Raw genomic sequence first — 15912 nt, forward strand, 5'->3', positions numbered from 1 at the left:
TGTAAAATATGGAAATACCAAATATTTTTAGAGTATGTGTGATCTTAATATTACATAATTTGTTAGCAGCCCATGCCATTTATAGAGATTCAGTAACTCTGTTAACTATTCCTCAGTTCTTGCTGATGATACATCTCTAAATCTGCAGAGTGAAAACGACAAACAGGAGTGCTACATTGTGGAGCATTAATATTGAAAAGTGTAATAAATTCCCAGAGTTATCTTCCTTAAAATGTTTATAGTCAAGGAGTTACTGAGTTTTAGAAGGCACTTCTGTAATAGACTAATCTTTTTCAAGGCAAATGCTGCAAACTCTACTGTCAATCAATTTAATAAAAACTGTAATTTAAAAAGACACAACACCCTGGCCACTTACTAAAAAGAGGAAAGACAACATAAAACCTCAGAAGATGGAGTCTTCAACTTATAAGGCCACTTGCATATCTCCTTTCTGTTTGATTTATTTGGACCAAATGTTCACAAATGGACTCTAAACAATGGACACAAATCTTTTAGAATGATAGACTAGCTCTAAACAGTGATGCAAATTTTTTAGAATAATAAGCTAATTTTCAAGGGGTAAATTGCCAAGAGAAAATAAATTGCAATCAGGATCTTAGTTCATCTCACAGAACCTAAAGCCTCAACCTTCTTTTTCATAATTTTCTGTCTTTTGTTTCCTCTTCTTTCTCCAGGCTATCTTTTAGAACTGAGCGCTTAAATACACCTTTATATGCACAAGCCAAATGAGACTGCATTTAATTTGTGACTCTCTGTAGATATCTCTAACATACTAGTTTTAAAACTTAATGAGAACCACCTTTCAAAAAAATTCCCAAAATGCCAATTTCACTATTTTGGTTCTTTACATTTATGTTTTCAACTTTATTTTTATAGCTTCATTGATGTGTAAATGAAAAACTACACATACAGTGTATAATATGATAAATTTTGACATACGTTTATATCCATGGGACCATCACCCATAACCACAATTAAGTTAATAAACATTTCTATTATCTATTGTAATCCATCAGGTCTCACTTCATTTCCCACACCTATTCTAGGTAACCACAGATCTGATTCTGTCATGGGCCTAATTTATTTGCAACTTTCTAGACTTTTATATAAACAGAATCATACTCTTGTACTCTTTTTTGTCTGACTTTTTTCAGCATAACTCATTTGAGATTCAGTCATGTTGCTTGTTAAATGTATTATACACCATCAATGGGCTTCCCAGGTGATGCTAGAGGTAAAGAACCTGCCTGCCAGTGCAGGAGACCTAAGAGACATGGGCTGGATCCCTGGGTTGGCAAGATCCCCAGGAGGAGGACATGGTAACCCACTCTAGTATTCTTGCCTAAAGAATTCTGGCAAGCTGTGGTCTATAGTGTCACAAAAAGTCAGACACAACTGAAGCGACTTAGCACACAGGCACACATATAGCCTTTGAGCCTGGCTTCTTTCACTTAACATGATGCATTTAAAATTCATCCATGTTATTGTATCAATAGCTCATTCTTTTTTATTGCTTGATAGTACTTCATTGTATACATGTTAACAAATTTTGATTATTCATTCACTAGCTGAAGAACATTTGTGTTGTTCCAGCTCTTGGCAATTATGATTAATCAGCAACATATATTCATTATAGGTTTTCATGTGAACAAATACTTTGATTCCTCTTGCATAATTACCTTTGTGTAGGACAGCTAGGTTGTATGGTTGGTGGTGGTGGTGGGGTCACTCAGTCGTGTCCGACCCTTTGCAACCCTGTGGACTGTAGCCCACCAGGCTCCTCCGTCCATGGGATTTTCCAGGCAAGAATACTGGAGTGGACTGCCATTTCCTTCTCCAGAGGATCTTCCCGACCCAGGGATCGAACCCGGGACTCCCGCGTTGTAGACAGACACTTTACCGTCTGAGCCTAGGTTTTATGGTTAGAGCATATTAATTTGTAAGAAAGTATCAAAATCTTTAGAAACTGGTTGTACAATTTAGCATTTCCACTAGCAATGTATGAATGTGCCAGCTATTCCACATTCTGGCCAGATTTGGAATTTTATTTATCAGATTTTTAAATTTTATTTTAGGCATTCTAATAGATGAGTGGTAGTATGACATTTTGGTTTTTATATGTATTTCCTTATTGATTATTGATTCTGGTTATCTTTTAATGTGATTATTTGCATCCATATATTTTCTTTGGTTTTTTGGTTTCCCAAAATACAAAGTTAATTCACAGAAGGATAGTCTTTTCAACAGGCAGTGCTAGCACATTTGAATGTCAATATGTTAGCTACCTTGAGTCATGTATAATATATAATTCAAAAAATCACACATTGAAATATAAAATTTAAAACTATAAAATTTCTAGAAGAAAATATTTTGACCAAAGGTCTAATTGATATTTCTTGGATATGACAGTAAAAGCATCAGTCATAATTGTGATAAACTTGACACTATCAAAATTAAAATTCTCTGTTGTTCAGAAGAAAGAGAAAGAGAAAGAAAAAACAAGCCATAGACTGGGAGAAAATATTACAAAGCTTATGTATGTTAAAGAGTTTATATTCAGAATATTGAAATGTCTCTCAACAATTAAGAACAATAGCAAAAAATGTAAATATGGCAAAAAGTTTTAACAAGCACTTCACCAGGGAAGATAGAAAGATGACAAATACGTGAAAATATGCTGTATATCATTGTCTACTCCTTGTTGTTTTTCAGTCGCTCAGTCATGTCTGACTCTTTGTGTCTCCATGGACTGCAGCACACCAGGCTTCCCTGTCCCTCATCATCTCCCAGAGTTTGCTCAAAATCATGTCCACTGAGTCAGTGATGCCATCCAACCGTCTCGTCCTCTGTCGCCCCCTTCTCCTGCCTTTAATCTTTTCCAGCATCGGGGTCTTTTCCAATGAGTCAGCTCTTCACATCAAGTGGCCAAAGTATTGGAACTTCGGCATCAGTCCTTCCAGTGAATATTCAGGGTTGATTTCCTTTATGATTGACTGATTTGATCTTGTTATCCAAGGGAATCTCAAGAGTTTTCTTCAGCACCACAGTTTGAAGGCATCAACTCTTTGGTGCTAGGCCTTCTTTATAGTCAAACTCTCACATCCATAAATGACTATTGGGAAAACCATAGCTTTGACTATTTGGGCCTTTGATGGCAAAGTGATATGTTTGCTTTTTAATATGCTATCTAGGTTTGTCATAGCTTTCCTTCCAAGGAGCAAGTGTCTTTTAATTTCATAGCTGCAGTCACTGTTTGCAGTGATTTTGGAGCCCCCAAAAATAAAATCTGTCACTTCTTCCACTTTTTGCCTATCTATTTGCCATGAAGTGATGGGACTGGATGCCATGATCTTAGTTTTTTTGAATATTGAGTTTTAAACCCATTCCCTTCCATTTTAGTTCACTGTTTCCTAAGATGTCAATGCTCAGTCTTGCCATCTCCTGCTTGACCATGGCCAATTTACCTTGATTCATGGACCAATTAATGTTCCAGGTTCCTATGCAATACTGTTCTTTACAGCATCAGACTTTACTTTCACCACCAGACACAGCCACAAATGAGTGCTGTTTGCACTGTGGCCCAGCCATTTCATTGTTTCTGGAGCTATTAGTAATTGCCCTCTGCTCTTCCCCAGTAGTATATTGGGCTCCAACCTGGGGAGCTCATCTTCCTAAATGATTAGTCTCATATCTTTTTGCCTTATCATACTGTTCACGGGATTCTGGTGGCAAGAATACTGGACTGATTTGCCATTCCCTCCACCAATGGACCATGTTTGGTCAGAACTCTCCACTATGACCTGTCCCTCTTAGGTGGCCCTGCATGGCATGGCTCATAGTTTCATTGAGTTATGCAAGCTCCTTGGCCATGACATTGAATCATTGTCTATTAGAGAAATGCAAATTAAAACCACAATGGAATACCAATTCATATCACTTAGAATGGCTAAAATTAAAATAACTGATTACAGTGAGTAGTGATACAGCTATGGAACAAAAGCCACTCTCATATTTCTACTGATAGGAAATATGAAATGGCATAAGCACTTTGGAAATAAGTTCAGACAAGAGAAATGCAAACATATGTCTATACACAGCCCTGTACATGAATGTGTATAGCACTTTTCCTTGTAGGATCACATTAAAAATATATATATATATCCATCATCCGGTGAATGAGTTAACACAGTATTTCCACTATTCTAATGGAGTCACCAAAGTATAAAACAGCCACTTTTTAAACTGCAAGTATAATACTTAAAAACAAACGGGAATATTCTATGAGGCCAAGGTATCATCCCATATCATCTAAGTGATGAATAAGATTATATAAAGTACAAGTTTCTTCCTTATTTATAAAAAAGAAATAATAAGGTTCAGAATCTTACCTATATACTTATATCCTTCTTCCCCATTTACTATGGGTCTCAGCCAAGTTGACCTAAGCCTCAAATTAGTAGACACATGGGCACCTTGAGGAGGGTAGAGTGTAAATAACATTTCAATTGCATTGTGCTTCTTGATGATATTAGAGTATTTTTCACGGTCTTCTGTAAAAAGAATAAAAAACAACATTCTTTTTTAATTCTAGACCTTTTATAAAATTTCATATCCCTTTCTTTTAAGGGATGAAAATTAGAAACTATTGAAACATTTGAATGCTAATGGTTATGCAACATAGTTCTCTTTAGCCAAAAATGCTTCACCAAAAATCTGGTCTTTCAGATAATTCCTAGCAAAAGTTAAGGAGTAAAGGCTTACAAGTAGAATCCTCAAACACTATCATTCTAAAGCAGTGCTGCTAATAGCTGTGAAAAAAAGTAAGATAACCAACTAACAGCATTCATATTATACATACTATGACATAATCATATTTTAGGTGCCATTAAACAATAATCTAATAAAAATATTGAGTAAATATAGAGTTCCATAAACTAGAACTACTGAATCATTATTCTTAGGCTATGGTCTTTAAGAAAATGTAACATCACCTATACAAATATTTATATAGCACTTACTATATGCAAGAAATGGCCCCAAGTGCTTTTGAATATTAACACATTTAATTTTCACAGCACACCTGTAAGGCCAATACTGTTATTACCATCATTTTACATGAGGAATTTGAGGCCCAAAGAAATTAAATAACTTGCCTAAATCTTAGAGTCTGCAACTGACGCAATTAGGATTTGGATTATCTGAGTAGATGCTTTGGCCATACTTTGGCCACCCGAAGCAAAGAACTGACTCATTTGAAAAGACCCTGATGCTGGGAAAGATTGAAGATGAGAGGAGAAGGAGACAACAGAGGATGAGATGGTTGGATGACATCACCGACATGATGGACATGAGTTTGGGTAAGCTCCAGGAGTTGGTGATGGACAGGGAAGCATGGTGTTCTGTAGTTCATGGGGTCACAAAGAGTAGGTCACAACTGAACTGAACTGAACTGAGGAGAAGTTCTCACTTGCAAACAAATGTTTGTCAAGCCAATATGACCTGCATTAACTAGTGTTCGAATTGTGGTGCTGGAGAAGACGCTTCAGAGCCCCCTGGACTGCAAGGAGATCCAACCAGTCAATCCTAAAGAAAATCAACCCTGAATATTCATTGGAAGGACTGATGCTGAAGCTGAAGCTCCAATACTTTTGCCACCTGATGCAAAGAGCTGACTCGTTGGAAAAGACCCTGACGCTTTGCAAGATTGAGGGCAGGAGGAGAAGGGTATGGCAGCGGATAAGATGGTTAGATAGCCATCACTGACTCAATGGACATGAGTTTGAGCAAACTTCAGGAGATAGTGAAGGACAGGAAAGCCTTGGTATGCTGCAGTTCATAGGGTCAAAAAGAGTTGGACACAACTTACAGACTAAACAACAATGAGAAAGCTGTGATTAATGAGTGATTTGAATTGTGGAGTGAAAAATCACTGGTTACGGCCCTAGGGCCTCCAGTTTGTGTTTTCAGTTTTTGGTTGATAAGCCAATGCCCTAAAATTCAATGAGGCAGTCTACTGAGAAATTAATTCAAAGCAATTCTACCTAGAGACATTTCAAAGAAAAGAGAGATACTAATATAAATCTTCATTTATAATTCTGTTATTTTTTTTCTTTTTTCCCCAACTACCTTCTTTCCTTTCTCCCCCCTTTATTTTTTTTTAAATATCATATTTTGTAGTACAGTGAGTATAAGGCAGTACAACATAATGAGTAAATGAATAAGAAAGCAGATTTGTTGGTAGATAGTGTGCCAGATACCTTTTTTACATGCTAAGTCACTTCAACCATGTCCGACTCTTTGCCACCCCATGGACTGTAGCCCGCCAGCGCCCTCTGTCCGTGCGATTCTCCAGTCAAGAGTACTGGAGTGGGTTGCCACGCCCTTCTCCAGGAGCTCTTCCCAACCCAGGACTGAACCCATGTCTCTTACATCTCCTGCATTGACATGCGGGTTCTTTACCACTGGCACCACCAGGGAAGCCCCATCTATTGCCTCACCCCAAATCCATCTTCACTGTCCTATTTGTGAGACTAGAATATTTCCCCCTTGCCATCTGGCAAAATTTTAAACATCCTTGATAGAAGGTAATCTAGGGAGCTAGTGGATAAAGGGGTTCTTCCTGCTTCTGGGGGATTTTCTCCTGCAGTAAATAGTGGCCGACAGTGCAGGGGGTTCTGGGCCATGCGGCCTGGCACCTCACAGGGCTCCTGAGACACACACACTGGGAGCTTGTGGGCACGTTCCTTGAGGCACCACCTTCCCTGGAATGGTTTCCACATCGAGACACTTCCCTGAAGACAGCTTCCCCAGAACCTCAGTAAGTAACTTCCCTGGGAACTACACTAGCATGCTACATTAGTGAGTGTCTGCTATTTACTGTGGAGAAGGCAATGGCACCCCACTCCAGTACTCTTGCCTGGAAAACCCCATGGACGGAGAAGCCTGGTGGGCTGCAGTCCATGGGGTCGCTAAGAGTCAGACAGGACTGAGTGACTTCACTTTCACTTTTTACTTTCATGCATTGGAGAAGGAAATGGAAACCCACTCCAGTGTTCTTGTCTGGAGAATCCCAGGGACGGAGGAGCCTGGTGGGCTGCCATCTGTGGGGTTGCACAGAATCGGACATGACTGAAGCGACTTAGCAGTAGCAGCAGCAGCTATTTACTGGGTCACAGCTGGATCTCTCCAAGAAGATCCGGATCCAAGTTAAAGGGAGAAATACGGTAAGGGGCATTGTTTAAAATTTGTTCTTTCCTTAAGTGCTCTGTCCTCAGACTGACAGTTAGAGTGACTCCTCTTCTCAGTTCTTTTTTCATAATTGAATTTATTTATTTTTAGTTGAAGGACAATTGCTCCACAGTACTGTGTGGGTTTCTGCCAAACACCAATGTGACTCAGCCACAGGCACACCTGTCTCCTCTCCCTCTCGACCTTCTCCCCACCTCCCATCCCACCCACCCCCTAGGTGGTTACAGAGCCCCAGTTTGAGTTCCCTGAGTCACACAGCAAATTCCCACTGGCTAACTATTTTATTTCATATATGGGGATGTGTACGTTTCCATGTTACTCTCTCCACACATCTCACCCTCTTCTTCCTCCCCCCGCCCCCGTCCCCATGTCCATAAGTCTGTTCTCTGTGTTCTCAGTTCTTTAAGGTTCCTTTTACCCTTAATAGCCAAGCTTGGGCTTCCCAGGCGGCACTGGTAGTAAATAACCCACCTGCCAATGCAGTAGACATAAGAGACGTGGGTTGGATCCCTGGGTCAGGAAGATCCCCTGGAGAAGGGCATGGCCACCCATTCCAGTACTCTTGCCTGGAGAATCTCATGGACAGAGGAGCCTGGTGGGCTACAGTCCACGGAGTCACAAAGAGTTGGACGCGACTGACGTGACTTAGCACACACCCACAGTCTATCTCAGTTACCCTAATCTCCATCAGAGTAAATAATTCTTTACATTAAACATTTCCTGCTCAAATCACCATGTAGCTTTGGACCTGTAGTAATTGGACCCTGTTGATACAAGCAGACCTGAGTTATAATTCATTTTCTTTTTTAATTTTTATTAGAGTATGGTTGCTTTACAATGCGTTAGTTTCTACTGTAGAGCAAAGTGAATCAGCTATATGTATACATATATTCCATCTTTGTTTGGATCGCCTTCCCATTTAGGTCACACAAAGCATTAAGTAGAGATCCCTGTGTGATACAGGCTCTCACTAGTTATCTGTTTTAACATTGTATCAATAGTAAACGTGTCAATCTATGAGCTCTAATTTTTGAACCATCATAACAGGCTTTGAAATATTAGACAAATCACATTTATCTCCTGGTGATAGTACTGACCTCTTAGGATTATTGTTAGGATTAAGTGATATAAGAAATATATAAAAATTCATAGCGCCATGTCTATGAATACTGCATGAGTGTGTTAGTATATGTAACCCAGTATTCAACTGTAACAAAAACCACAAGAGAGTCAGGAAATAATGAGCTATTGCATCTTTTAATTATAAACACATTAAAGAGTTTTCCACTCTTTTTAAAAGGAAAAGCTCAAAATTATTCCCTTCTAACTCAAAAAAAGCAGACATCTTTATATGTGCTCAGATATGTGAACAGATATTAGGTACAGCTCACCTGTGTGCTGTGGGCTAAGTTGATCAGTCATCTCTGACTCTCTACAACCCTATGGACCATAGCTCACCAGGCTCCTCTGTCCACGAGATTCTCCAGGCAAGAATACTGGAGTGGGTTGCCATGCCCTCCTTCAGGGCATCTTCTCGACCCAGGGATCAAGCCCACATTTATATGTGCTCAGGTAGGCGAGCAGACATTAGGTATATCTCACCTGTATAATTTTAAGTCCTTTCTCATCTGTCAACAGAAGAAAGCAAGCCAGAACTACTACACAGTAGTGCTAAAGAGTCAACCCCGCTTTACTTTTTCACTCACGTTGTACTTCAAGAAGTTGAGCCAGGGACTTCCTAGGCAGCAGAGGTCTCTTGGAGTTGAGAAGGAGGCTAAGGATGCAGCATGAATTACATTATAAGAAATCACAGTGAAATTAAATACAACCCTGAAGTTTTACTTCACACAAAAGATGAGGAAACAAAAAAGATCAAAGTTTTTTGTCTTTGAAACCATAAAGAAAGAAAGTAAAGTAGGGAAATCTAGCAGTAATAGAAGCCTTTTTAGTGTGAAGGGTCAAATTGCACCTAAGGTTTCTCTCTTACCTAAGACTGATAACTTTCTAACTGCCTTAGCATAAGCAAGAAGTTTAAGCAAAACAGGGTTATGCTTATTAGTTTTAATAAAGCATCTTGTTTCTCATCAAGGCCAAATGTTTCCATTTTGGACAAAATAAGATGCCTATAGATGGGGAAACAGCAGAAACAGTGCCAGACTTTATTTTGGGGGGCTCCAAAATCACGGCAGATGGTGATTGCAGCCATGAAATTAAAAGATGTTTACTCCTTGGAAGAAAAGTTATGATCAACCTAGATAGCATATTAAAAAGCAGAGACATTACTTTGCCAACAAAGGTCTGTCTAGTCAAGGCTATGGTTTTTCCAGTGGTCATGTATGGATGTGAGAGTTGGACTATAAAGAAAGCTGAGCACTGAAGATTTGATTCTTTTGAACTGTGGTGTTGGAGAAGACTCTTGAGAGTCCCTTGGACTGCAAGGAGATTCAACCAGTCCATCCTAAAGGAGATCAGTCCTGGGTGTTCATTGGAAGGACTGATGTTGAAGCTGAAACTCCAATACTTTGGCCACCTCATGCGAAGAGCTGACTCATTTGAAAAGACCCTGATGCTGGGAAGGGTTGGGGGCAGGAGGAGAAGGGGACGACAGAGGATGAGATGGCTGGATGGCATCACCAACTCGATGGACATGAGTTTGGGTAAACTCCGGGTGTTTGTGATGGACAGGGAGGCCCGGCGTGCTGGGATTCATGGGGTTGCAAAGAATCATACACAACTGAGTGACTGAACTGAACTGATGCTAAAATCTAAGCAGTGGTGGATGTAGAACTGCCTCTTCCTCTTCCTAGATTATTCTGATTAAACATTAAGTAGAAACACATGAAGTCTGTGGAATGTTGAACTTGCTGTGATAATGGGATGTCATGAGAGCTATAGAATCAGGCACACATTGAAGGTGTCTAGTTCAGAGTCTTGCTAATGCCACCATTTGCCATCGAGTAAGACAAACGGCAACCCACTCCAATATTCTTGCCTGGAGAAACCCCTGGGCAGAGAAGCCTGGGGGCTACAGTCCACAGTGTCACAAAGAGTCAGACATAACTGAAGCAACTTAGCACACATGCAATACAGATGAAGCCTTGGAGCTTATATAATATAAACAAAGCATAACGATTTTGGAATAATTGTACCTTCCTTCATAATATCAAATTTGATTACAAGTAAGCATGTTTCATTTTAGAAAACATATGGTTTGTAAAATATGTCCTCTTCTTTTTGTTTTATTACATATGTCATCCTAAGACAAAACAGGAATTTAATTTTTGTTGCTGATATTGTTAACTTATTATTTATGGAGTGAGTATCTGCCTTTTAATATATGGCTAAGTCAGTATTGCCGCATTACATTTAGGTGTAATAATATGGTTCTCAGAACTCAAAAGAATAAGATCTCTTCCTTACTCCTTCTTCCCCAAGCCATATTTGTAGTAAAACTCTGAAGATCACAGGTGTGTGTGTCTAGGTCTGGTCTATGGCACAAGCCCACACAGTATTTCTATAAGTCTCTGTTGCTCCCAGGTCATCAAGTAGTCACTTGTCTCTATTAGAGGTAGCATCGCTGTGGCTGAGCTGTGGCTCTGGAGCTGACCATCACTCGGGTATGGACCTGACCTGCCATTTATGAGATGAGTGATCTGAAGCAAGTTAGCTAACCTCTTTCCAGCTAAAGAGTAAAACTATTTACATTATAGTAGAACTGTTAACATTATAGTGCTGCCATGAGTTGATATAAAAAATGTCTTTAGGAGAACACCTAGTCTATGGCCAGCATTGTTATTACTATTACTATATGCTGTTGATTGAACAGATGCTGGTACAGCCTCTATCCTCTTTAGATAATAACGGCAGTCTCCTGTCTCCTCCCAATCGTGTTTGTCTTCTGGATGGTGAGTGGAGAAGTGGACAGTCATCCTGAGGTCACTTCCCTTTATGGTCACTCTCACATTATTTTGGACGTTCTAAGGCTAGTGGTTCCTATTGGATACTGATCAGAAGTTTTGTGTTCATCAGTACTCATGAGTTACTAACTGATGTTGTGGTGGCCTTCCTTGTTGCTATTATTAGCAAAAACAATAAGCTCATATTTTGTTGACTGTAAGACAATATAGATGTTGATTATCCCATTAGTTTATACATCACTAAGAAATATAAGTCTGAAAATTTAACTATGGCATACCATTGATTACAAGATATAGCTCTATTTTAGAGACATTAAAATATGAAAATATATATCTTAGAGTTAACAAAATACAGCAAAATCCAGATATCTAATTGACAACTCCATTTGGCTAACAAACAGGCACTCAATGTCTGTCCAGTACCCAGATTTCCTGCCTCTGTAAATAGCTCCTGTTTTTACTGGCACAACCTAGGAAACAAGTAAACCTCCTTGACACCTCACTACCCACTCCTACCTTCCTCGAAAAATTGCCAACTACCTTTTTAACTTTTAAAAAAATTCTTTTTATGTAATGAATTTATTTGGCTGTGCTAGTCTTAGTTGCAGCATGTGGGATCTTAGTTCCCTGACCAAGGATCGAACCCAGGCCCCTGCATTGGGAGCTCAGAGTCTTAGCCACTGGACCACCAGGGAACTTCCTATCATCTGTTATTATACAAATACTTTTGCCTCCTAAATAATCTTCTTGGCCCTTTTGACAAACAGCAACCAGAATAGTATTTTTCATGTATCTTTAATACATTTTCCTATTCATTGGTTTCCTATTTCATACATTTTCCTATTGAGTAGTCTCCTGACGCCCTTAAAATAGTGTCAAGTACTGAGCAAGTCCTAACAGATTCTGAACATTCTGGCCGCGGCCTCCTCCTCCATCGCCACTCTAGGAACCTGGGCTTTCTTTCTATTTCATAAACACACCTTGTCCTCCTACTTCAGACCTCTGTGAAGCTGGCATGTTCTCCTCCCACGTGCTGCCCTCCATCGACTCATTAACTTAAACACCACCTTCACGCCTCTTTTCAAAGTCTCCCCTGACTCTCCCCAAACTCGATCAAGCATCCACAGTATATTATCTCAGAGTTACTGTTCTCTGTATCTTCTTCCATCACACATACTGAAGTTTGTAATCATATGATTTCTATTATTCAGATCTATTCCCCTCACAAGACTATAAGTTACAGGCAGACAAGGTCCATGATTGTTTGCTAACTGCTGAATCTCCCAGTATCTAGTCACTATGCCTGATACTTGGAAATGGTCAATAAAAGGCTTTTTAATTAATAAATAAGTACAACATAATTAACAGTATTCATTGGGAGCTAAGTATATAGCAGGCAGTGTGCTACACAGGTTATGGACATTATCTAATTTAATCCTAAAATCACAAATGGGTGACTTGCTGACAATCCTGTGAATTCAATACTATCAGACTCATTGAGCCTATGTTATGTGTCTGATAGTATTGAACTCATAGGATACATGCATAGAGAGAAGGGTTACTGAGCATTTCATGGCCTCAGAGTAAGTGGTGAAGCCAGGATCTGACCTTAATTCGAACTTTAAACCCTCTCCTTTTAACCAAGGATGCCGCATTATTTTAAACACGCAGTTCCTGCGTCACGGAAGAGTTGGCACCTCCAAGTATTGCTAGTTGTCCGGTAGCCTCCCTTTGAAGTCTTCCAATGTTTCTCAAATCCTTCCGATGTCAATGAATAGTCTGCAATACAGTTTTTCTCAGAACTGTAGCTCTTCCCAGGCCTTTTTCGGATATTATTGCTTTTCCACAAAAACTTCTTTTATAGAGCTGTTGACAAGCCCTCAGGTGAAAACCATGGCTCATCAGCTGATTATAACCCTCTTAGTTTGCTAAGGAAGTAAGCCAGGATAAAAGTCCACAGAATAAAACCTTAGACACCTCTAATTTTCCCCTGCCTCTCACATAAGTGAGGCTCCATATGCTTAATATTCAGAGTAGGTGGTGAGTGTTCAGAGAATCCGAAGATGCCCTTCCATTCCTCTCCCTCAGAGGGTGCTGTATTATCAAGGACTCTGCTTCCCTCCTGCAGAGCCTCAACCTAAATATTTAAGGCAGTGGTCCTCAGACTTGTATTTTGAGATGTGCAGTGACTTAAAAAAAAAGTGGGATCATACTAAAGACTAATTTTTGTTTTCCCAATATTGTGATTCCATGGTAATTTTAACATTATTTAATGGTTTAGAAATATTATGTGTTCATGACAGGAAATTCTAGAAATACAAAAGTATATAGGAATAATTATTACTCAATATTTTCCAGTTCTAACCCCATATGTGTGATTTTCCTTCTCCCACAACCCCCAAGAAACTACAGTAGAGTGTAAGTAGTTAATAGGACACTTGGTGGCAGATCACTCGGCAATAGGAAACAGGCCTACCGTCATCAGCTCTACATTATAGAATGTTGTTGTTGTTGTTGCTCAGCTGCCCAGTCGTGTCTGACTCTTTGCGACCCCATGGACTACAGCACATAAAGCCTCCCTGTCCCTCACCATCTCCCAAAGTTTGCCCAAGCTCATGTCCATTGCATCAGTGATGCCAACCAGTCATCTCAGCCTCTGAGGGCCTTTTCTCTTTCTGCCCTCTATCTTTCCCAGCATCAGGGACTCTTCCAATGAATCAGCTGTTTGCATCAGATGACCAAAATGCTGGAGTTTCAGCTTTAGCATCAGTCTTTCTAATGAGTATTCAGGATTGATTTCCCTTAAGATTGACCAGTCTGATGTCCTTGCTGTCCAAAGGACTTTTAGGAGTCTTCTCCAGCACCACAGTTCAAAGGCATCAATTCTTTGGCATTCTGCCTTCTTTAGAGTCCAGCTCTCACAACTGTGCATGACCACTGGTCCCTATTGCCTTGATTATATGGACCTTTGTTGGCAGAGTGATGTCTCTACTTATCAACACACTGTTAGATTTGTCATAGCCTTCCTGCCAAGAAGCAGGATTTCATGACTGCAGTCATCATCCACAGTGATTTTACAGCCCAAGAAGAGGAAATCTGTCACTACTTCCACATTTTCCCCTTCCATTTGCCATGCAGTAATGGGGCCGGATGCCATGATCTTAGATTTTTTAATATTTCATTTTAAGCTGGCTGTTTCACACTCATCAAGAGGCTCTTTAGTTCCTCTTTGCTTTCTGCCAATAGAATGGTATCATCTGCATATCTGAGGTTGTTGATGCTTCTCCCGCCTATCTTAATTCCAGCTTGTAACTCATCCAGCCCAGCATTTCTCATGATGTGCTCAGTGTATAGATTAAACAAACAGGGTGACAGCAGACAGCCCTGTCATACTCCTTTCTCCATCTTGAACCAATCAGCTGTTCCATATAGGGTTCTAACTGTTGCTTCTTGACATGCATACAGGTTTCTCAGGAGACAGGTACGATCAGGTAAGATGGTCTGGTATTCCCAACTCTCTAAGAGCTTTCCACAGTTTGTCATGATCCACACAGTCAAAGGCTTTAGTGTAGTTGATGAAACACAGGTAGATGTTTTTCTGGAATTCCCTTTCTTTCTCTATGATCCAGTAGATGTTGGCAATTTGATCTCTGGTTCCTCTTTCTTTTCTAAAGCCAGCTTGGACATCTGGAAGTTCCTGGTTCACGTAATGATGAAGCCTAGCATGCAAAGTTTTAAGCATGACCTTACTAGCATGGGAGATGAATGCAATTGTCTGATAGTTAATTCTTTAGTACTATTCTTACTACCCATCTTGGGAATTGGGATGAGGATTCATTATAAAACAGGAGTGATAAAAAAAGAAAAACCATCTATTATCACAACTGTTCCCTTTCTAGGATTATTATTAAAAGATATTTTAACACTAAAAATGCATGAGGGACACAATATCAGTTGTGTTGCACACAAAGTATGTTTTAGATTGAATAATGAGAACCTGGAGGTTCTAGGATTTTTGAAAGTGTTAACTTCTTCCTAATGGGCCAGTCCTCAACACAAATTGCAGAACAGACTCAATATTTGAAAAGGGCTCATATATTAAGTTTAGGATCAATCCTAAGTGTATCAAGGGACTTTACAACTCACCCTCACTTATTAAACCAGAATAGAAGACCTCATTATGGAAGTCAATTATTAAGAAGTATTTGCAACTATGGGGCTTCCCAGGTAGCTCAGTGGTAAAAAAAAATTCTCCTGCCAGTGCAGGAGACGCAAGGGCCTAGGGTTTGATCTCTGTGCTGGGGATAGCCCCTGGAGTAGGAAATGGCAACCTGCTTCAGTATTCTTGCCTGGAGAATCTCATGGACAGAGGAGCCTGGCAGGCTACATCCCTGGGATTGCAAAGAGTCGAACATGACTGAGTGCAGCGCACAGTACACTTAAAACTATGGGTAAAAATAGTCTAATCAAATGTGAGTTCAAACTGGTGGTCAAATAATCTATAACCCAGAGTAAATGACCAATTCCTAAATGTTGTACTTTTAATATAAGGCCACTGTTAAAGCACTTTATACTTTTATGTTGCATTCATTTTCTTCTATTTGAATTAGATGAATGTCATACTTTTTTATCATGCTGCTTTTATCTAAGCTTTCTCTATAATTAGTAAATTTAAAAGAATATCAATTTATCAGTATAAAAAATTACATGTCGTGAACAAGGGAAA

General features: G+C 39.6%; 1 protein-coding gene across 1 annotated transcript in view; it reads right to left on the bottom strand.

Moving 5' to 3' along the window:
* Window positions 1-871: 871 nt before the first annotated feature.
* Window positions 872-15912, bottom strand: part of LOC133055543 (IQ domain-containing protein M-like) — a 155695-nt gene continuing 140654 nt past the window's right edge. The window contains exons 5-6 of the mRNA XM_061140714.1: window positions 4410-4571; window positions 872-921 (exon numbers count right to left, since the gene is read on the bottom strand). Of these exons, the coding sequence (XP_060996697.1) occupies window positions 872-921; window positions 4410-4571 (212 nt within the window). The remainder of the gene's footprint in view (window positions 922-4409; window positions 4572-15912) is intronic.

The sequence above is a fragment of the Dama dama genome, chromosome 5, assembly GCF_033118175.1.
Source record: "Dama dama isolate Ldn47 chromosome 5, ASM3311817v1, whole genome shotgun sequence".
NCBI classification, from domain to species: domain Eukaryota; kingdom Metazoa; phylum Chordata; class Mammalia; order Artiodactyla; family Cervidae; genus Dama; species Dama dama.